This window comes from Coturnix japonica, chromosome 8 (genome assembly GCF_001577835.2).
Source record: "Coturnix japonica isolate 7356 chromosome 8, Coturnix japonica 2.1, whole genome shotgun sequence".
Lineage (NCBI taxonomy): Eukaryota > Metazoa > Chordata > Aves > Galliformes > Phasianidae > Coturnix > Coturnix japonica.
In genome coordinates this window covers 6,858,858-6,872,581 of record NC_029523.1, presented here as the reverse complement: position 1 = coordinate 6,872,581, position 13,724 = coordinate 6,858,858, and the positions used below count along the sequence as shown (strand labels likewise).

At 52.1% G+C, this 13,724-nt stretch overlaps 2 protein-coding genes across 19 annotated transcripts in view; one reads left to right on the top strand and one right to left on the bottom strand.

Annotated features, from left to right (window-relative positions):
* The first annotated feature begins 28 nt into the window (after positions 1-28).
* Positions 29-2,935, top strand: MYOC (myocilin). Its single transcript, XM_015869653.2, has 3 exons — positions 29-933; positions 1,376-1,495; positions 1,630-2,935. The coding sequence occupies exons 1-3, from the start codon at positions 423-425 to the stop codon at positions 2,412-2,414; spliced, it is 1,416 nt and encodes a 471-aa protein (XP_015725139.1). The 5' UTR covers positions 29-422; the 3' UTR covers positions 2,415-2,935.
* A 2,699-nt stretch (positions 2,936-5,634) lies between these two features.
* PRRC2C (proline rich coiled-coil 2C) overlaps positions 5,635-13,724 on the bottom strand; it is a 62,641-nt gene continuing 54,551 nt past the window's right edge. For 12 of the 18 annotated variants that reach the window (XM_015869646.2, XM_015869644.2, XM_015869650.2 and 9 more), the window contains 4 exons: positions 12,569-12,672; positions 10,775-10,901; positions 9,753-9,989; positions 5,635-7,555 (listed from right to left, as the gene is read on the bottom strand). In XM_015869646.2, the coding sequence (XP_015725132.1) occupies positions 7,298-7,555; positions 9,753-9,989; positions 10,775-10,901; positions 12,569-12,672 (726 nt within the window). In that variant the 3' untranslated portion in view covers positions 5,635-7,297. The remainder of the gene's footprint in view (positions 7,556-9,752; positions 9,990-10,774; positions 10,902-12,568; positions 12,673-13,724) is intronic. The other 6 variants (XM_015869635.2, XM_015869636.2, XM_015869637.2 and 3 more) reach the window with 3 other exon arrangements.

Genomic DNA, 13,724 nt, shown 5'->3' with positions numbered 1-13,724 from the left:
GGGCTGCGATGCCCACGAGCAGCCGGTGTCTGCGGCGGGGAATTTCCACGTCCCGGCGCTGCTCCACCTGCTTTATCCACCCCCCCCCATAAGTGCTATGGGACCCCCGTACCTGGCAGCTGTACAGCCCCGAGCTGATGGAAGGCAGCTCTGGGGCAGCACCGCGGGCAGCCCCCCCTGCGCTGCGGGCTGTCGCGGCGCTGAGTCCCCCGTTACGACACCCGTGTTCCCATGGGGTCCCCTCCTGCCCGTCCCGTCCATCTCCTCCCGCCGCAGCCCTGGCCCGCGGCCGCGAATAGTTTGGCCTGGGCCACCCCGCGGTGCCGGAGCTTTGCCAACGGGCGGCACGGGGGGGCCGGGCGGTCTGGAAGGTTCCCGCGGCCCTATAAAGGCGGCGGCAGAGCGGGGTGCCGATAGGGACCATGCCGGGCGCTTGGCTGTCGCTGCTGCTGCTGGCGGGGGGCATCGCCCCCAGCGCCCGCGGGGACCCCGCCGCTCTGCTGCGGAGAGAGAACGACGGCAGCGGGCGATGCACCTACAGCTTCACGGTGGCCAGTCCCGGCGAGGCCAGCTGCCCCGAGGCCGGTGCCGTAGCGCAGCTGAGAGACGAGCTGGCCGCGCTCACCGCCCGTCTGAGCCGCCTGGAGGGAGCGGGAGGTGTGGGGGGAATGGGGGGCTCGGGGCCGAGGGGCGCTGATGTGAGCGGAGTGTGGTCGCGGGGCCCCCAGCGAGCGGCCCCGGGGGGGTGCGAAGAGCTGCAGCGGGCCAAGGAGCGGCTGGAGGAGGAGAAGGGCAGGTTGGAGAGGGAGAAAGAGGAGCTGGGCCGGCGGCTGGAGAGCAGCGCCCGGGAGATCGCCCGGCTCAGGGCCGCGCAATGTCCCTCCGGAACGGGGGGGGTGCCCGGCCGCGACACCCTGCGCTCCGCCAGCAAAGGTCAGTGCTGGGGGTGGGAATCTGCGGGCATCCTCTGCGCCCCGAGTCCTACATCCTCCCCGCGCTATCGGGTCCCTCTGTCCTCCCCTACACCCTGCAGCCTGTGCCCCCACCTGGGCCACCTGCCTTTGCCCCTTAGAATAGCGCCTACCCACTGCGAGGACCCAGCATGGGGACCCCCAAGCCCTCTCCCCATCTCCATACACGGGCTGTTTGCCAGCCACATCGGCGTGGGATGGAGCACACTAATGTGGGGAGCCACGGGGAATTAAAGCCCAAGGGGAATTAAACTCGTGGGAAGTGAACAGCGGGGTCAGCAGTGTCCCCCAGCCCTGGGTCACCGATGTCACCAGGCTCCCAAGATAGATGTTCAGCATTTGGGGGGGGGGGTGGGCTCGGTGCTGGGGCTCACCCGGCTGCCTGCCCCCCTCCCCCCCCATAGCCCCCAGGTGGGAGCCGGAGCCCCTCAGCTACCAGGAGCTGCAGTCGGAGAGGACGGAGCTCCCCGCGTCCCGGCTGATGGAGGAGACGGCGCTCGGCCGCCCGCGAGCCGAGGACTCGGGTACAGCCCCGGGATGGGCTGGGGGCATTGGGGTGGCGGCGTGGGGAATCGAGGAGAAGTGGGGCCGGGGGAGCCCCGGGGCCCTGCGTGACCACAGCCCCGGCACTGACGCGTCCTTCCCGCTGTCCCCACAGGCTGCGGAGAGCTGGCGTGGGTGGGGGAACCGGTGGTGCTGGGCCGGGCCGACACCATCGCCGGTAAATACGGGGTGTGGATGAAGGACCCCGAGCCCGTGGCCCCCTTCACGCGGGAGACCACGTGGCGCGTGGACACGGTGGGCACGGAGGTGCGGCAGCTGTTCCAGTACGAGGCGGCCGAGCAGCTGGCCCGGGGGTACCCCGCCAAGGTGCACGTCCTGCCGCGGCCCCTGGAGAGCACCGGCGCCGTCGTGTACCGGGGCGGGCTCTTCTTCCAGCCGCGCCGCTCCCGCGCCTTGGCCCGCTACGACCTGCGGGCTGAGGCCATCTCTGCAGAGCGGGAGCTGCCGGACGCCGGGTACCACGGGCAGTTCCCCTACTCGTGGGGCGGCTACACCGACATCGACCTGGCGGTGGATGAGACGGGGCTGTGGGTGGTGTACAGCACCGAGAAGGCCAAGGGCGCCATCGTCCTCTCCAAGCTGGACCCCGAGACGCTGGAGATCCGGCGCACCTGGGAGACCAACATCCGCAAGCAGTCGGTGGCCAACTCCTTCATCATCTGCGGGACCCTGTACACCGTCAGCAGCTACTCCGCGCCCAACGCCACCATCAACTTTGCCTACGACACGGCCACTGGCACCAGCCGCAGCCTCAGCATCCCCTTTGAGAACCGCTTCCAGTACCTCAGCATGGTGGACTACAACCCGGCAGAGCGGCGGCTCTTCGCCTGGGACAGCTACAACATGGTGGCCTACCCTGTGCGCCTCGTCCATGCCTGAGCGCTGCCCGGCGCCCGGCCTCCTGCTGATGATCCTGCAATGAAATCCCGTTGTGCTCCTCAAAACAAAGCGCTTCCCCAGGGCTGAGCTGTGCCGGTGGATGTGTCCCTGTCTGGCCCTTGAGGGTCTGAGTGGGTGCTGGTGGTTCCCAGCCCTGCTCCAGCATCCTCATAGCGCAGAGATGGGAGCGGCAGGGTTCAGATGGGCAGGTTGCTTGCCCAATGCCCATTGCCTTCCTGCTGGGACTGGTGAGGGGGCACCTTCAGCCATGCTGGCCCTGCACTGCTCCTATCCCATCTGACCTTCTCTCACTTTGCCTTTCCAGCAGCTCTCCCATGCTGCTTCCAGAGCCCGCAGTTATCACTATTTATTGTAGAAAGGCTGTAGGAGTCTCGCTAACCCCTCAGCTTGGGGGGGAGACACCCCAGTAAATGCTGCAGTATTAAATCAGAACAAACGTCTGAGTTTCAACCGCTGAAACACTGGAGATTTGCTTAATAAAAATATTATTACAAGGTTCAGGGAGTGAGTTTGGGACTGGTGGGAGGCAGGTTTGGGGGATGGGAGCGTGCCGTGTCCTGTCCTTGCTGAGCAGTGCTGGCCATCTGCAACCCCCAGGGTGGGATACAAAGGCACAGTCCCATTCTAGAATGGCAGTGGACAAGGGGATGCCACAGGCACCAAGGCAACGTGAGTCCTAGAAGCAGGCAGCACACACATCCTGCAATGCCAGTGAGTCTGGAGGGCTGGGGGGGCTCTGCTTTAAGTGGGGGTGGACAAGGGATGGGGTACAAGTGTCAGCACTCACTGCCCTGTGGCTCCTGGAGGCTCTGAGCTCCCTTCTCCTCCCGCAGGCCTGGTGCACAGCAGAGCAGCACAGGCAGAGGTGTCCCCCCAGCAGTGATGTGCCCACATCATCACCATGGTGAAACCTGTCGGTAGATGTGCCCGTGACCCGCACCGAGCCTCCGTGGCACTGAGATGCCTCAGCACCTTCTGCACCGTGCCCAGGCCTGGGGAGGCCGTGTCCTGCAGCTGCTGCCACCTCTGTGTCACCCCGCAGCTGGCAGCCGCTCCACTGCAGGACTACGGCGAGGTGGACCGGCAGCACAACCCCCCGGTCTCCGTCAGCCACGCCGTCTTCTCCAGGGATGAGGAGCTGGAGCTGCGAGAGGAACGGTGGGAGGAGCTGGGACCCTCCAGTGTCCCCTCCATGGATCCCGAGTGCTGCCGGGCCTGCAACACCTGCACACTGCGGGGCACCCAGCTCCACGTGCAGGCCCGCGTCAAGGAGCAGCCCAGTGCCACCATGAGGGAGGCTGAGCCCAGGGCTGAGGCCTTCCCATGGCTGCCAGCATCTCAGTGCAACAACCCGGCCATCGACCGCAGCCCCATGCCCTCCCTGCACACCTGCTGGGCGCTGTACGAGGGCCGAGAGCTGGGTCTGCAGGGTGAGGGGACGCAGTGCAGGCACGGCTGCCAGCAATAAACTTCAGTCCAGCACAGCACTCCTGGCCCTGGGGAACTGCTGTCTGTGGCCATAGGGCAGCCAACCCGCTGCCTCACTCTGAAACCCACCCTGGGGGTGAACGGTTCAGTGGAGAGAGAATTGAGGTGGAAGGGACCCTTAAAGGCCACCTGGTCCCACTCCCCTGTGATGAATGGGGACACCCACAGCTCCATCAGGTGCTCAGAGCCCACCCAGCCTGACCTTGTCTGTCTGCAGGGACAGGGCACCACCTGATGTCCCCAGAGCTGAGGTGAGAGGCATTGCGGGAGCCCAAGGCCACAGAACTGGGGTGGAGGGGCCCACGTGTGTCAGCTCCTCCCCACTGGGGATGAAGGGACGGTTTGTTTCGTGCACTGTGGAGCTCAGGGAGCTGCACGAGGACCAGACCGACAGAGCCCAGGAATTCACAGCTCCCCTTCCCTGCCAGCACCGGGGGCTTTTCAGGCTGGGAAGTCCGTCATTTAATTGACTGAGAAAATAAAGGAAGACAAGCCAAGATACACAGGATTTCCAGAAAGCTGGGCTTAAACTGAACAGCAGTAAATACACAGACTGACTTAGCGGGCTGCTCAAAGTCAGCCCAGAGATTCCCTCCCCTCCCAAAGCCCAGCAGGAAAGTTTGAGAGTCCCTCAAAAACAAACCAGCAGAAAACAGGCATTCATTTCTCCCACCTTCTTCCTCATGCTCCCAGGTGCTCACTGTAGCCGTGCTTGTCCTTCTCCCATACAAGCAGCACTTTACCTGCAGCCTTACCTACTCAGGAGTCACTTCTGCAATGGCTCCAGCTCCAGGTTACAGCACCTCCATCTGACCCACACTGCTGTAGTTTAAGCCCCTGGAAGCACCGACCCCAGCAGCACAGGCCTTCAGCTCCTTCACTGCCCCCAGAGCACAGCCCCAGCCTGCCCTACAGCAGCACAGCTCTTCCCATGTCTGCCCTACAGAGGGATATAGCAAAGCCGGCTCCTTCTTTTCCCAGGGCAGAATTGTTTCTCTGCCCCAAGACAGAAATGGGAAGAAAAGGTGCTGGACGTCTGCTACGAGCAGCACACCCTCTGGTGGCCGCAGGGAGCAGCTGCCTTCCCCTGGTACAGCCTCCAGCTGCTCTGCTCGGCATCACCTGCAGCTGAAGGGCTGCTGAGGTTTTCAACCCCTCACTCCGATCTGTGCTTCAGGGTGAGCGAGGAGGAGAGAAAAAGGTCAGTAACTGCACGGTGTGAAGTGGTGGGTGCATTGGGGGCTCGGCCATTTCCTTCTTCCCTTCTGGCCACGAAACGGTGAGTTGGGAATGGAGCATTGCAGGAGGTCTGAGCAGCAGAGGGAAGCTCCCTGCTCCTGCAAGGGAAGTGCTCCCAAAAGAAACAGGCACATCTTGCTGTCAGAGGTGAGAGCATCCAGCTGGATGGATCCAGGTCTCCCACGACCAGCAGCTCTTCTCCAAGCGAAGCATCGCGAGTCTCCAACACCGAGCAGCTCACCAGCAACATCACATCCAATGGGTGCAAGCAGCAGAGTGCTCTTTGCAGGCACTCAAGATCTTCATGGAGAACAGGAGCAGAGGGAAGCCACCAAAAGAGCCGCTCCAAACTCAATTTCTCTCTCCGGCCCTTCTCCTTTCCCAAGCTGCAGCACACTCTTCACATTCTTCACGTCTGGGTGCTCTCCTGGCATCCTGCGGCACACTGTGAATCACGAGATTACCAGGGTGCTTTATTTAGAGAATACTTTATTAGTTTCTGTAATCAAACCCATGTAAATAAGACCGTACATATTTAATACAGTGCGTTACCCCTGTACAAATGGGAAGGAGGAAAAAAAAAAAAAAAGAACTGCAGTTTAACATTTCTAGACCAATATGGCTGTTAATCTCTGTACAATGCCAACTCACACCACGAGTGGGAAATCTCCTTGTCTTTGTCCGGAGTTGACATCACAGCTCAAGTTTCCAAAAATTCAAATTATATATATATATATTTATATAAAAAGAGAACCAAGAGCGATTCACGAGGCATCAATAGCAGCAACGGCCTCTCCAGCTTCTGCAGTCACCCCGACAGAATTATACACATCAGGCTTCCAACTCACTCCGCTTTCCAAAACAAAAAGAGAAACCACACCAAAGGAACAACAACAACAACAAAAATCCCAGAAAAAAACCAAGTTCTGCTACTGATGTGGTACCTGGTGCTTTATTAGCTTTGCAATCATCGTCTGGAAAAAAAAAAACAAAAAAACCTCTAGAATAACATTATTAAAAACAGCTCCAGTATAGCACAGTCACTACTACATATCATAAGCAGGTACGGGATATCTTACATTCACAGAAGTATCATACAGTACTGTCCTACAGCTATAATACTAGAGGATACAATTAAAAAGGCATTATCTGACTTGATTCTACGTTCCAGCTCACCGTGGGCGGGGAAGCGGTGCGACGCAGCTCCGATAGAAAGAATGCACCTTTATAGAGGATTCTCTTTGATCCAACAAGGTTTGTTTTATTCTGGTGGCACAGCTCTAAGTGCTCATCGCTGTATACAGACATAAGCTGGAAACCGTTTAAAGATCACTCGCTTCATATAAAGACAGCTGGACAGAGGTGTACGGAGGAACTGGGATATGGATGCAATTAACCTTTCAACTCCAGAGGTGAACGACTGAGGGGGTGGGTGTAGAGAACACGGGTGGCCAAGTAGCATTTTCATATTGTGATCTTAGATACAGTATATTGTCATCCAAGAAGCAGCAGCCAGCAAAGCACTGCCTTCAGAGGGAGTTCCACACTGCCACGTTACCCTTTGTGCTACGTTACGTGGCAGGCAGGAAAGGTGATTCTGCCAGCTATGGGAACCCCTCTGTTTAATACAACACGGGAGCTCCTTAAGTCACTACAAACTTAATGCACGTTACTTGGCCCAGCACCATTTTCAGATCTGCGTGTTCTCATACTCATGAGTTTATAAAAAGATAAATAGCAGCTGGAGATCAGAAGAAAGTGAGAGTATTCATCTCATCAGCTAGGAACATGCCTCCCCAACCGCCTTCCTCGCTGTGCTATGCCTCAGCTCTCTGGCTGGGAAGCAAACAGGTGTGTAAGCCAGAACATGCGCACACGTGTGAAACGTGCACACTACCAAAAGCGGTTCTTCATGCTGTCACAGGAAATAATAAGCCCAAAGAGCCCAGAAGCTCAGCTGGATACGCAGCAGTTTCAATTCATAACTGCTGACAGCTTCTATGTCCCTTTATGTAGTTAAGAGCCCTGCAGGGAGAGAGGACTGCCATCTCATCCTTGGGGCTACAAATTCATGCTGCCACCGCCATCTCCCCTGTCCTCCCCTTCCCCCCCCAACCTCCAAGGAAATACAGCCTCTAAGATTTTGTTTCTTCGGTTTTGATTGCCTGAGGTTTGATTGGTCCAGTTCTAACAGGCTTTGTAGCTGCAGGAGGTGCGGGGGCAGGCTTCTCCTCTGCTTTGTCCTGGCAGACCCCTGAAGAGTCAGCGATGGCCTCGGAGGGTTTACTCCCGTTCTCATCCACTTTCTGTGCTTTGCCTCCTATCGGTTTGCTCTGCTGCTGCTCAGAAAAGAATCTCTGGGTGGACTGAAGTACCTCTGCTCTCTGCTTTGCCTTAAGAAAGGAAGAAAACACATTTACTGAAGAGATGGGGACAGGAATAAAAGCGACTTCCCAAAAGTAATTCCCAAATGAAAGGACTGACCACCTTGGCCAGGCTTTGCCACAAGGGCAGAGTCTGTCCAGCTCCTTCCCAGGTACCAACACATCAGGGCACTTGGCTCCTCAGCACAGTGTGCCTCGGCTTCCCTTGCTCTTCACAATCCTCACATCCACAAACGAGAAGAACCAAGAACAAGTTTCAATCATCATCTCACGTCTTTTTATGTTTCTAACTAGCATTACAGAACCCAAAAGTACAAACAGCCCTGAAAGAGTACAAACAAACTCAAGTTTCACTGCACAGTGTCAGACAGGACCAGAACACATTTGAGCTCTGACACTACCCATCCACACCAGCTGCCCTTCATCCAGCCCCTGCACCCAGGAAGCTCAGAGCATGGGGCAGCGGGAGAGAAGCAGTCTCAGCAGCCAAATTTTCCTCCTGTTGCTCTGGACACAGACTTTGGAGCCTGCAGTGCCACTGCAGCTGAACCCAAATCTGTGCTACATGTAGCTGATGCTGTATCTGCTTCTAACTCAAAGCAAGTTCTCATCCTGGGAAGCACAAATGACTGCCAGGCTTTCTTCAAATCCCTCCTGATCCCACCCAGTAACCTCGACTTGCACTTAAGTTCAGCCTTCACGACCAAGTGTTAAAGCTGCATCTTATGCTGGACCTTCCACATGTCAGTGAAGAGCTGTGCACACCAGATGCTTCTGACCAAACACCTGGCCCTCCTCCCCATCCCAGATGTGGGTAAAGCAGGAGCTGCACTGCCAGTTCAACTGTCTGGAAGCAGTTAAATGCCTCTTATAAATAAGACCTACTTTATACAAGGAACCCCAACCACAACACAGACATCCAGAACCCACACACCTCTCTGGATGTTAAGTACTTTACAGGAAGTTGGAGACAAAAAAAAAAATAGCCAAAGCCCAGAACATGATGTCTTAGTTTCGAAAACATCCAGTTGCTTCAAGTAGCCAAAACCAGTAACAGAACAGAAAACAAATCTGTGAACTCTGGCATGCCAAACTGCAACTACAGCCTGGTTTTACTGAAGCCAGACAGACACCTGAAATCCTTTGTGTAACTTCAGATATCCCCTGAGGTTAAGGGTAAAAAGCTGGATGATTTGATCACAGGCAACCAAGCATGACAAAATAACTTAAATTCTTCTGAACAGCACTTGCAGGGAGATTCGGAAAGCCAGGATTGCATGTCTGTATTTGCTTTGACAGGTTAGATCCAGTTTGTAATACAGACTCGAGACAATACCCTTAAAACATCACCTGTTGGGTCTCCAGATGGCATCAACTGGTGGTAGAAAAATTCCAGAGGTTTGGCCTATTTAAATGGGGGTAATCAACTCCTACAACCAGAAGTCATCGGGAAAAGCATACTCTTTTACTTTATACCTCTCCAGATGAGTTGTGGCCAATGATAGCACTTAAGGGAGCTCCTTGTCACCATCCATCCGCAAAAGCAGCTTATTCTGCAGAAAGCAGCTAGATGAGCTAAGCATACAGTGTCTCTATGCAGAATCCCTGTACTGCAATCTACACCTTATAAGAGCTTGTCTCATCCTTAAGGGTCCCAAAGCACTCTAACAAGATACATGATGACTCATTACCTGCTACCAAAATGCAGCCATCTCTTCTGCAGAGCATACCACATCACACTGCGTTCTGTCAGAGACTTATCACAGGCACTGCAACTCACCAGGAAAAGAATTACTAGAATAAGCTAGAAGCAAGTCTGGCTGGGACACGAGGGTTCATACCACTGCTCAGAGTTGGGGGAGATGTGAAATGACAGCCAGCGCTCAAGTTCATGGGCTTCATCACTCCTTCAAAAATCCAGTTGTCAGATTGCCTTAGGCAGCGGCAGCTGCTTCACAGCCACTCACCACAGGAGCACTTGAGAAAGGAAGCTCCCTAATCATTCTTTCAGTCTCAGGTTCGTATTAATAGAAAAACAAAATACAAAACGAGGTTTAGAAAACGTCTATGTTCAGCTGTTGGAGGCCCGGCTACTGGCTTCAGCTCCAGAGGCATTTGAATTAAGACATGATCCGCAGACACATTCCTGCCCTACAAGCCGTCAAGACTGAACTGGTGTTAGCAGCACCGCAGTTCAAATACTAACCTTCATGTCTTGTTCAGCCTTCATCGCAGCCTGGGCCTGACTGCCTCTGGCTCCAGACACTGATCCACAAAGACCTCTGGCCACATGCGGTAAGCGAGGGTGGCTCATAAGGCCTGTGATCATCTGAGACGGCATCTGACTATGCAGTACTATTGGCAGCCTCTGAACAGGCGCTGGGAAGGTGTTAGTATATGGGGCTCTTACCAATGGAGGGAGCAGGTTAGGCTGAGAGAGGATCTAAGTGGGGGAAAAACAACAAAAAGAGACATTTAACAATTAGAAAACTGCCAACTAGATTGCATGTTGGCATCATCTTATAGGGGAAAAAAAAAGTAAAAAAGTGCCTGCTCTGCTGTCAAACTGATGTCAAGAAAACAGGCTTTTATGCTGAGAGGCCATGCTTAAATTCCAGGACAAAACAGCACTACAGTGCTGCTGTGCCTTCAAGTGCTGCTGACAACTTAGACACTGTAAATAATAAGGGAGAAGACCCAGGCAGGGTGGTGGAGGAGTCATAGAGAAAGGCAGTGCTGAAAAGTCTACGTAGTTTCTGCTAGTTGCAATCCAAAAAAATATCAAAATCAAACCTTATGCTCTGCAGTCAGACACTCCAGTGTTAAAGCCTAAAGAGAATGTTTACATGTAATCCTATGTTTTAACAGAGGCTCCATCTCCCTGGCAGCCTGGCTACAGTCACCCACAACTGGGACGCAGCACCCTTGTAAAGCTGCACTCCCTGGACAGCCAGCACAAGAACTGACCTCATTCAGCTACTGACAGATTCCCTGGCACACACAGAACTCTCCAATTAAACCCACCACAAAATCTGCACTACCAGTTAGCAAGACCCGAAGCTATTTTTGCCTTGATCTTGAAATCAGTTTCTTCAAACATTTCTTTATTTTAAAAAGGATTTCATTGTGCATCTCCCTGTGATAAAACCTGAAGAAACACAGCAAGGTTGAGAAGTCACTCAGTTATACAGAACAAGATTCGCCTGCAGGAAGCCACCAGCTGCCTACCTGTGGTGCAAACTGTGCAGGAAACGGCTGGGTCATTCTCACAGCAGCAGCTGCTGACTGGAACTGCTTCTGGTAGACAATGCTGTTCATTTTATTGGACTGATTGTTAGGACTTGTAGAACTGGCCCTGAAGAAAAACAACAGTTAAGAGTCACATCACTCTCAATCGAAGCATGTTTCTATTGCCAGTTGCAACTTAAAAGGCAGCTTGGAGTGGGGGAAATCTCTTAGAGAAGCTGGTACCAGATTTTTCTGGATGTACTGTCAGTTCAAACTGAAACAAACGCAGAACTTAAGGCTATTAAGAACACTAAGAAAACATAAGAGAAACACTTGGGATATGGAAAGGCTATAGAGTAACATCTGTACAAAAGACCTCTCCTCAAAGTACTACAATACAGGTACTAATAAAGTGTGTACTCTTTCCCATTTCTGCTACCTTTTCTATTTACACGGTTTTTAGGCCCTGAGCTTATCACAACAGGCATTTAACTGCACTGTGCAGCTCCTTCCACTCTGACCTGCTGGCAAATGTCTTAAAGATGTGTTTGAGCAAATTTCCAGAGTTCTACAGAAAATGCTCTCTTGTATTTTGTTTGTTTGCATGTCCCCCCATTATAACTTCTAGGATGTGAGGAATCACCATGAATTAAACGAAGCTTGAAAGATTATTTAGGGGAAGGGCACTCAGCAGCTCTCAGAGGAGGAAAGAGTGAGCGGCCTTCTTTAGAAATGGAGGCTGACCTGTAGAGAGCTCTCATGCAGAGCGTGTGGGCAAAACACAACATAAAATGAGCAGCAGGACAGCAATGATGAGGAAGGCAGCTAAACTCAGCACACACAACCTTTCACAAGCTTCTGTTTAGTTTTTACTTGGGACTTTTGAGCTCTATTACATCTTTCTGCATCTTCCCAGTACCTTCACAACACCAAAGCTTATGGCACCATCCTGCTTCAGCTGCATCTCAGAGATTCTACACAAGAGTATCTCTACAGGACACAGACCATCTTCCTCACTCCTTTATTTTTCTCTTATCTTATGATAAGAGATCTTACGTGAAGTGTTGCAGGCAAGAATTCAGGATCACATGCAGGAGTTCAAACTAATTTCTGCTTCACTAGAAAAGCCTGAATGCTTTCAGCCTGCTACACTGAAAGTCAATGCAATGCAGTCACCATGCAGTTTTCAAGAACAAAACTGTCTAGCTCCAAAGTTCCTTCAGCCCACTCAACTTCACCCACAAGCACCTCGGTAAGTTCACTAAGAGGTACATTCTGCATATGAGAATTCAATCCATTTTGTCAGTTAACCAAGTAAATCTGCCAACTGCTTCATTTCCATCACAAGAAGCTCAGGAAACAAAGGTGTGGGATCTATAGCAGAACTGCTCTAAGAACTACTGCTCAAGTGCTTTTTGTTTTGCTTTTTAAAGTTTCAACACTGCAGTTACTATTATGCTCAGGGAAGTTAAACAGCCTTGATAGTTTTACTCCAAAGTTTATCTTCTCTGCCCAGTTTCCAGTTTTTTGCTCATTTTTAGACGATCTGTTTAGTTCCATTTGATTCCAAAATATTTTTCATGCCTTATTTCAGAGCTTTATTTTTCTGGCTGAATGCAGTGGGGATCTGATGCCATACACCTTAAGAGCACGCTCCTCTTAAGTTCAGATTAAACACTGCATTTTGCATTAATAGCCCTTCATCCCACACTTTTCAGAGCTGGCTGCTCATGTATGACCAGGTGAATTTTCCAGATCTGATTTCAAGAATCTCCAGCTTGAAAAGAGATTTACCGGAAGGGACTGGATGTTGGAGTAGTGCTTCTGCCAGACACTGGTGGTGTTCCAGGTTTAACATCAATACTGCCTCCAAACGCCTTCAGTTCCATTTCTGATATCTGAAAAGCACAGCAATTCTCATGTTAATTCAGTAAGAGTAAAGAAAATTTAAACAGCTTAGAGTTCAAGTTTTCCTTCCCACCTCAGATACCACATGGAAATACTTAACTACAATACTGAAAAACGCCAAAAGGAAGAGCTGAATAAAATAAGCAAGTTCTAAAACAAACAAAAGCAAAAGCACAGCCAAGAAATCATTCGCACTTAAATTCCTCAGATTCTAAATGGAGCAATGAGTCTTGCATGTTATTTTGCAGATAAAGTCAATAGAAATTGGTCTCTGGCACAGCATCCTTCCACACACAGCTGTTTAGCATAATAACAACACAAAGTCAAATGTAAAGCGAGCTTTGGTTTCATTTGGCTACCTTTAGCAGGAAGATGATGGAGCCCCTAACAGAACAGCAAAGGCACCTATGGAAACATCCCACATTAGCTTTCTCATTTCTTACTGACGCAATAGTGACTGCACCTTGAAATCCAGGCCACCAGCTCTAAGTATTTCAAGCGTAGCTCTAGAGCCACATGTATTCCTGCTCCAGGGAAAGACCTTCTTGCACCTGACAGAAAGCTTGGCTGTGCTCATGCACAGTGTTATCAGGGCTACCTGAAAGCGTCGCAAGCGTGTGGTGCTGTAAACTATCCAAAAATCCCATGTAGATGCAATTTCAGATTTGCAGACAAAATGTCATGATGGGATGGCAAATCTACACCTCTCTTCATTAGCAGGTGCCACAGAGGCTCCACATAAGGAGAAAATTTCCAGCACTGTTTCAGTGTTACTTCCTTGCTAGAGCTGTCACTCAAGGCCAGTTTTCTTCTGCTGTAAGACCAGCCATCACACACAATGTTCTGTGTTCTCATTACGCACTTTATGGTACTATTCAGAAAAGCAGAATCTCAAAGAGCAGAAGAATTTAGTTCTGTTTTAAGGTCATGGATAATACAACGTACATTGAAGTCCCCAAAACTCCAGTCCATTGCATCAGAAAGACTAGTTTCCATGCCATTCACTCTTAGATTCACATTCAAGGGCAGAAGAGATTTTAAT

Bases quoted from the DNA above. Each gene is read 5' to 3' on its own strand.
- MYOC (XM_015869653.2), top strand. From the start codon at position 423: ATGCCGGGCGCTTGGCTGTCGCTGCTGCTGCTGGCGGGGGGCATCGCC. The intron at 934-1,375 runs GTCAGTGCTGGG...CCCCCCCCATAG, and splicing joins CCTGCGCTCCGCCAGCAAAG to CCCCCAGGTGGGAGCCGGAG. The intron at 1,496-1,629 runs GTACAGCCCCGG...CTGTCCCCACAG, and splicing joins CCCGCGAGCCGAGGACTCGG to GCTGCGGAGAGCTGGCGTGG.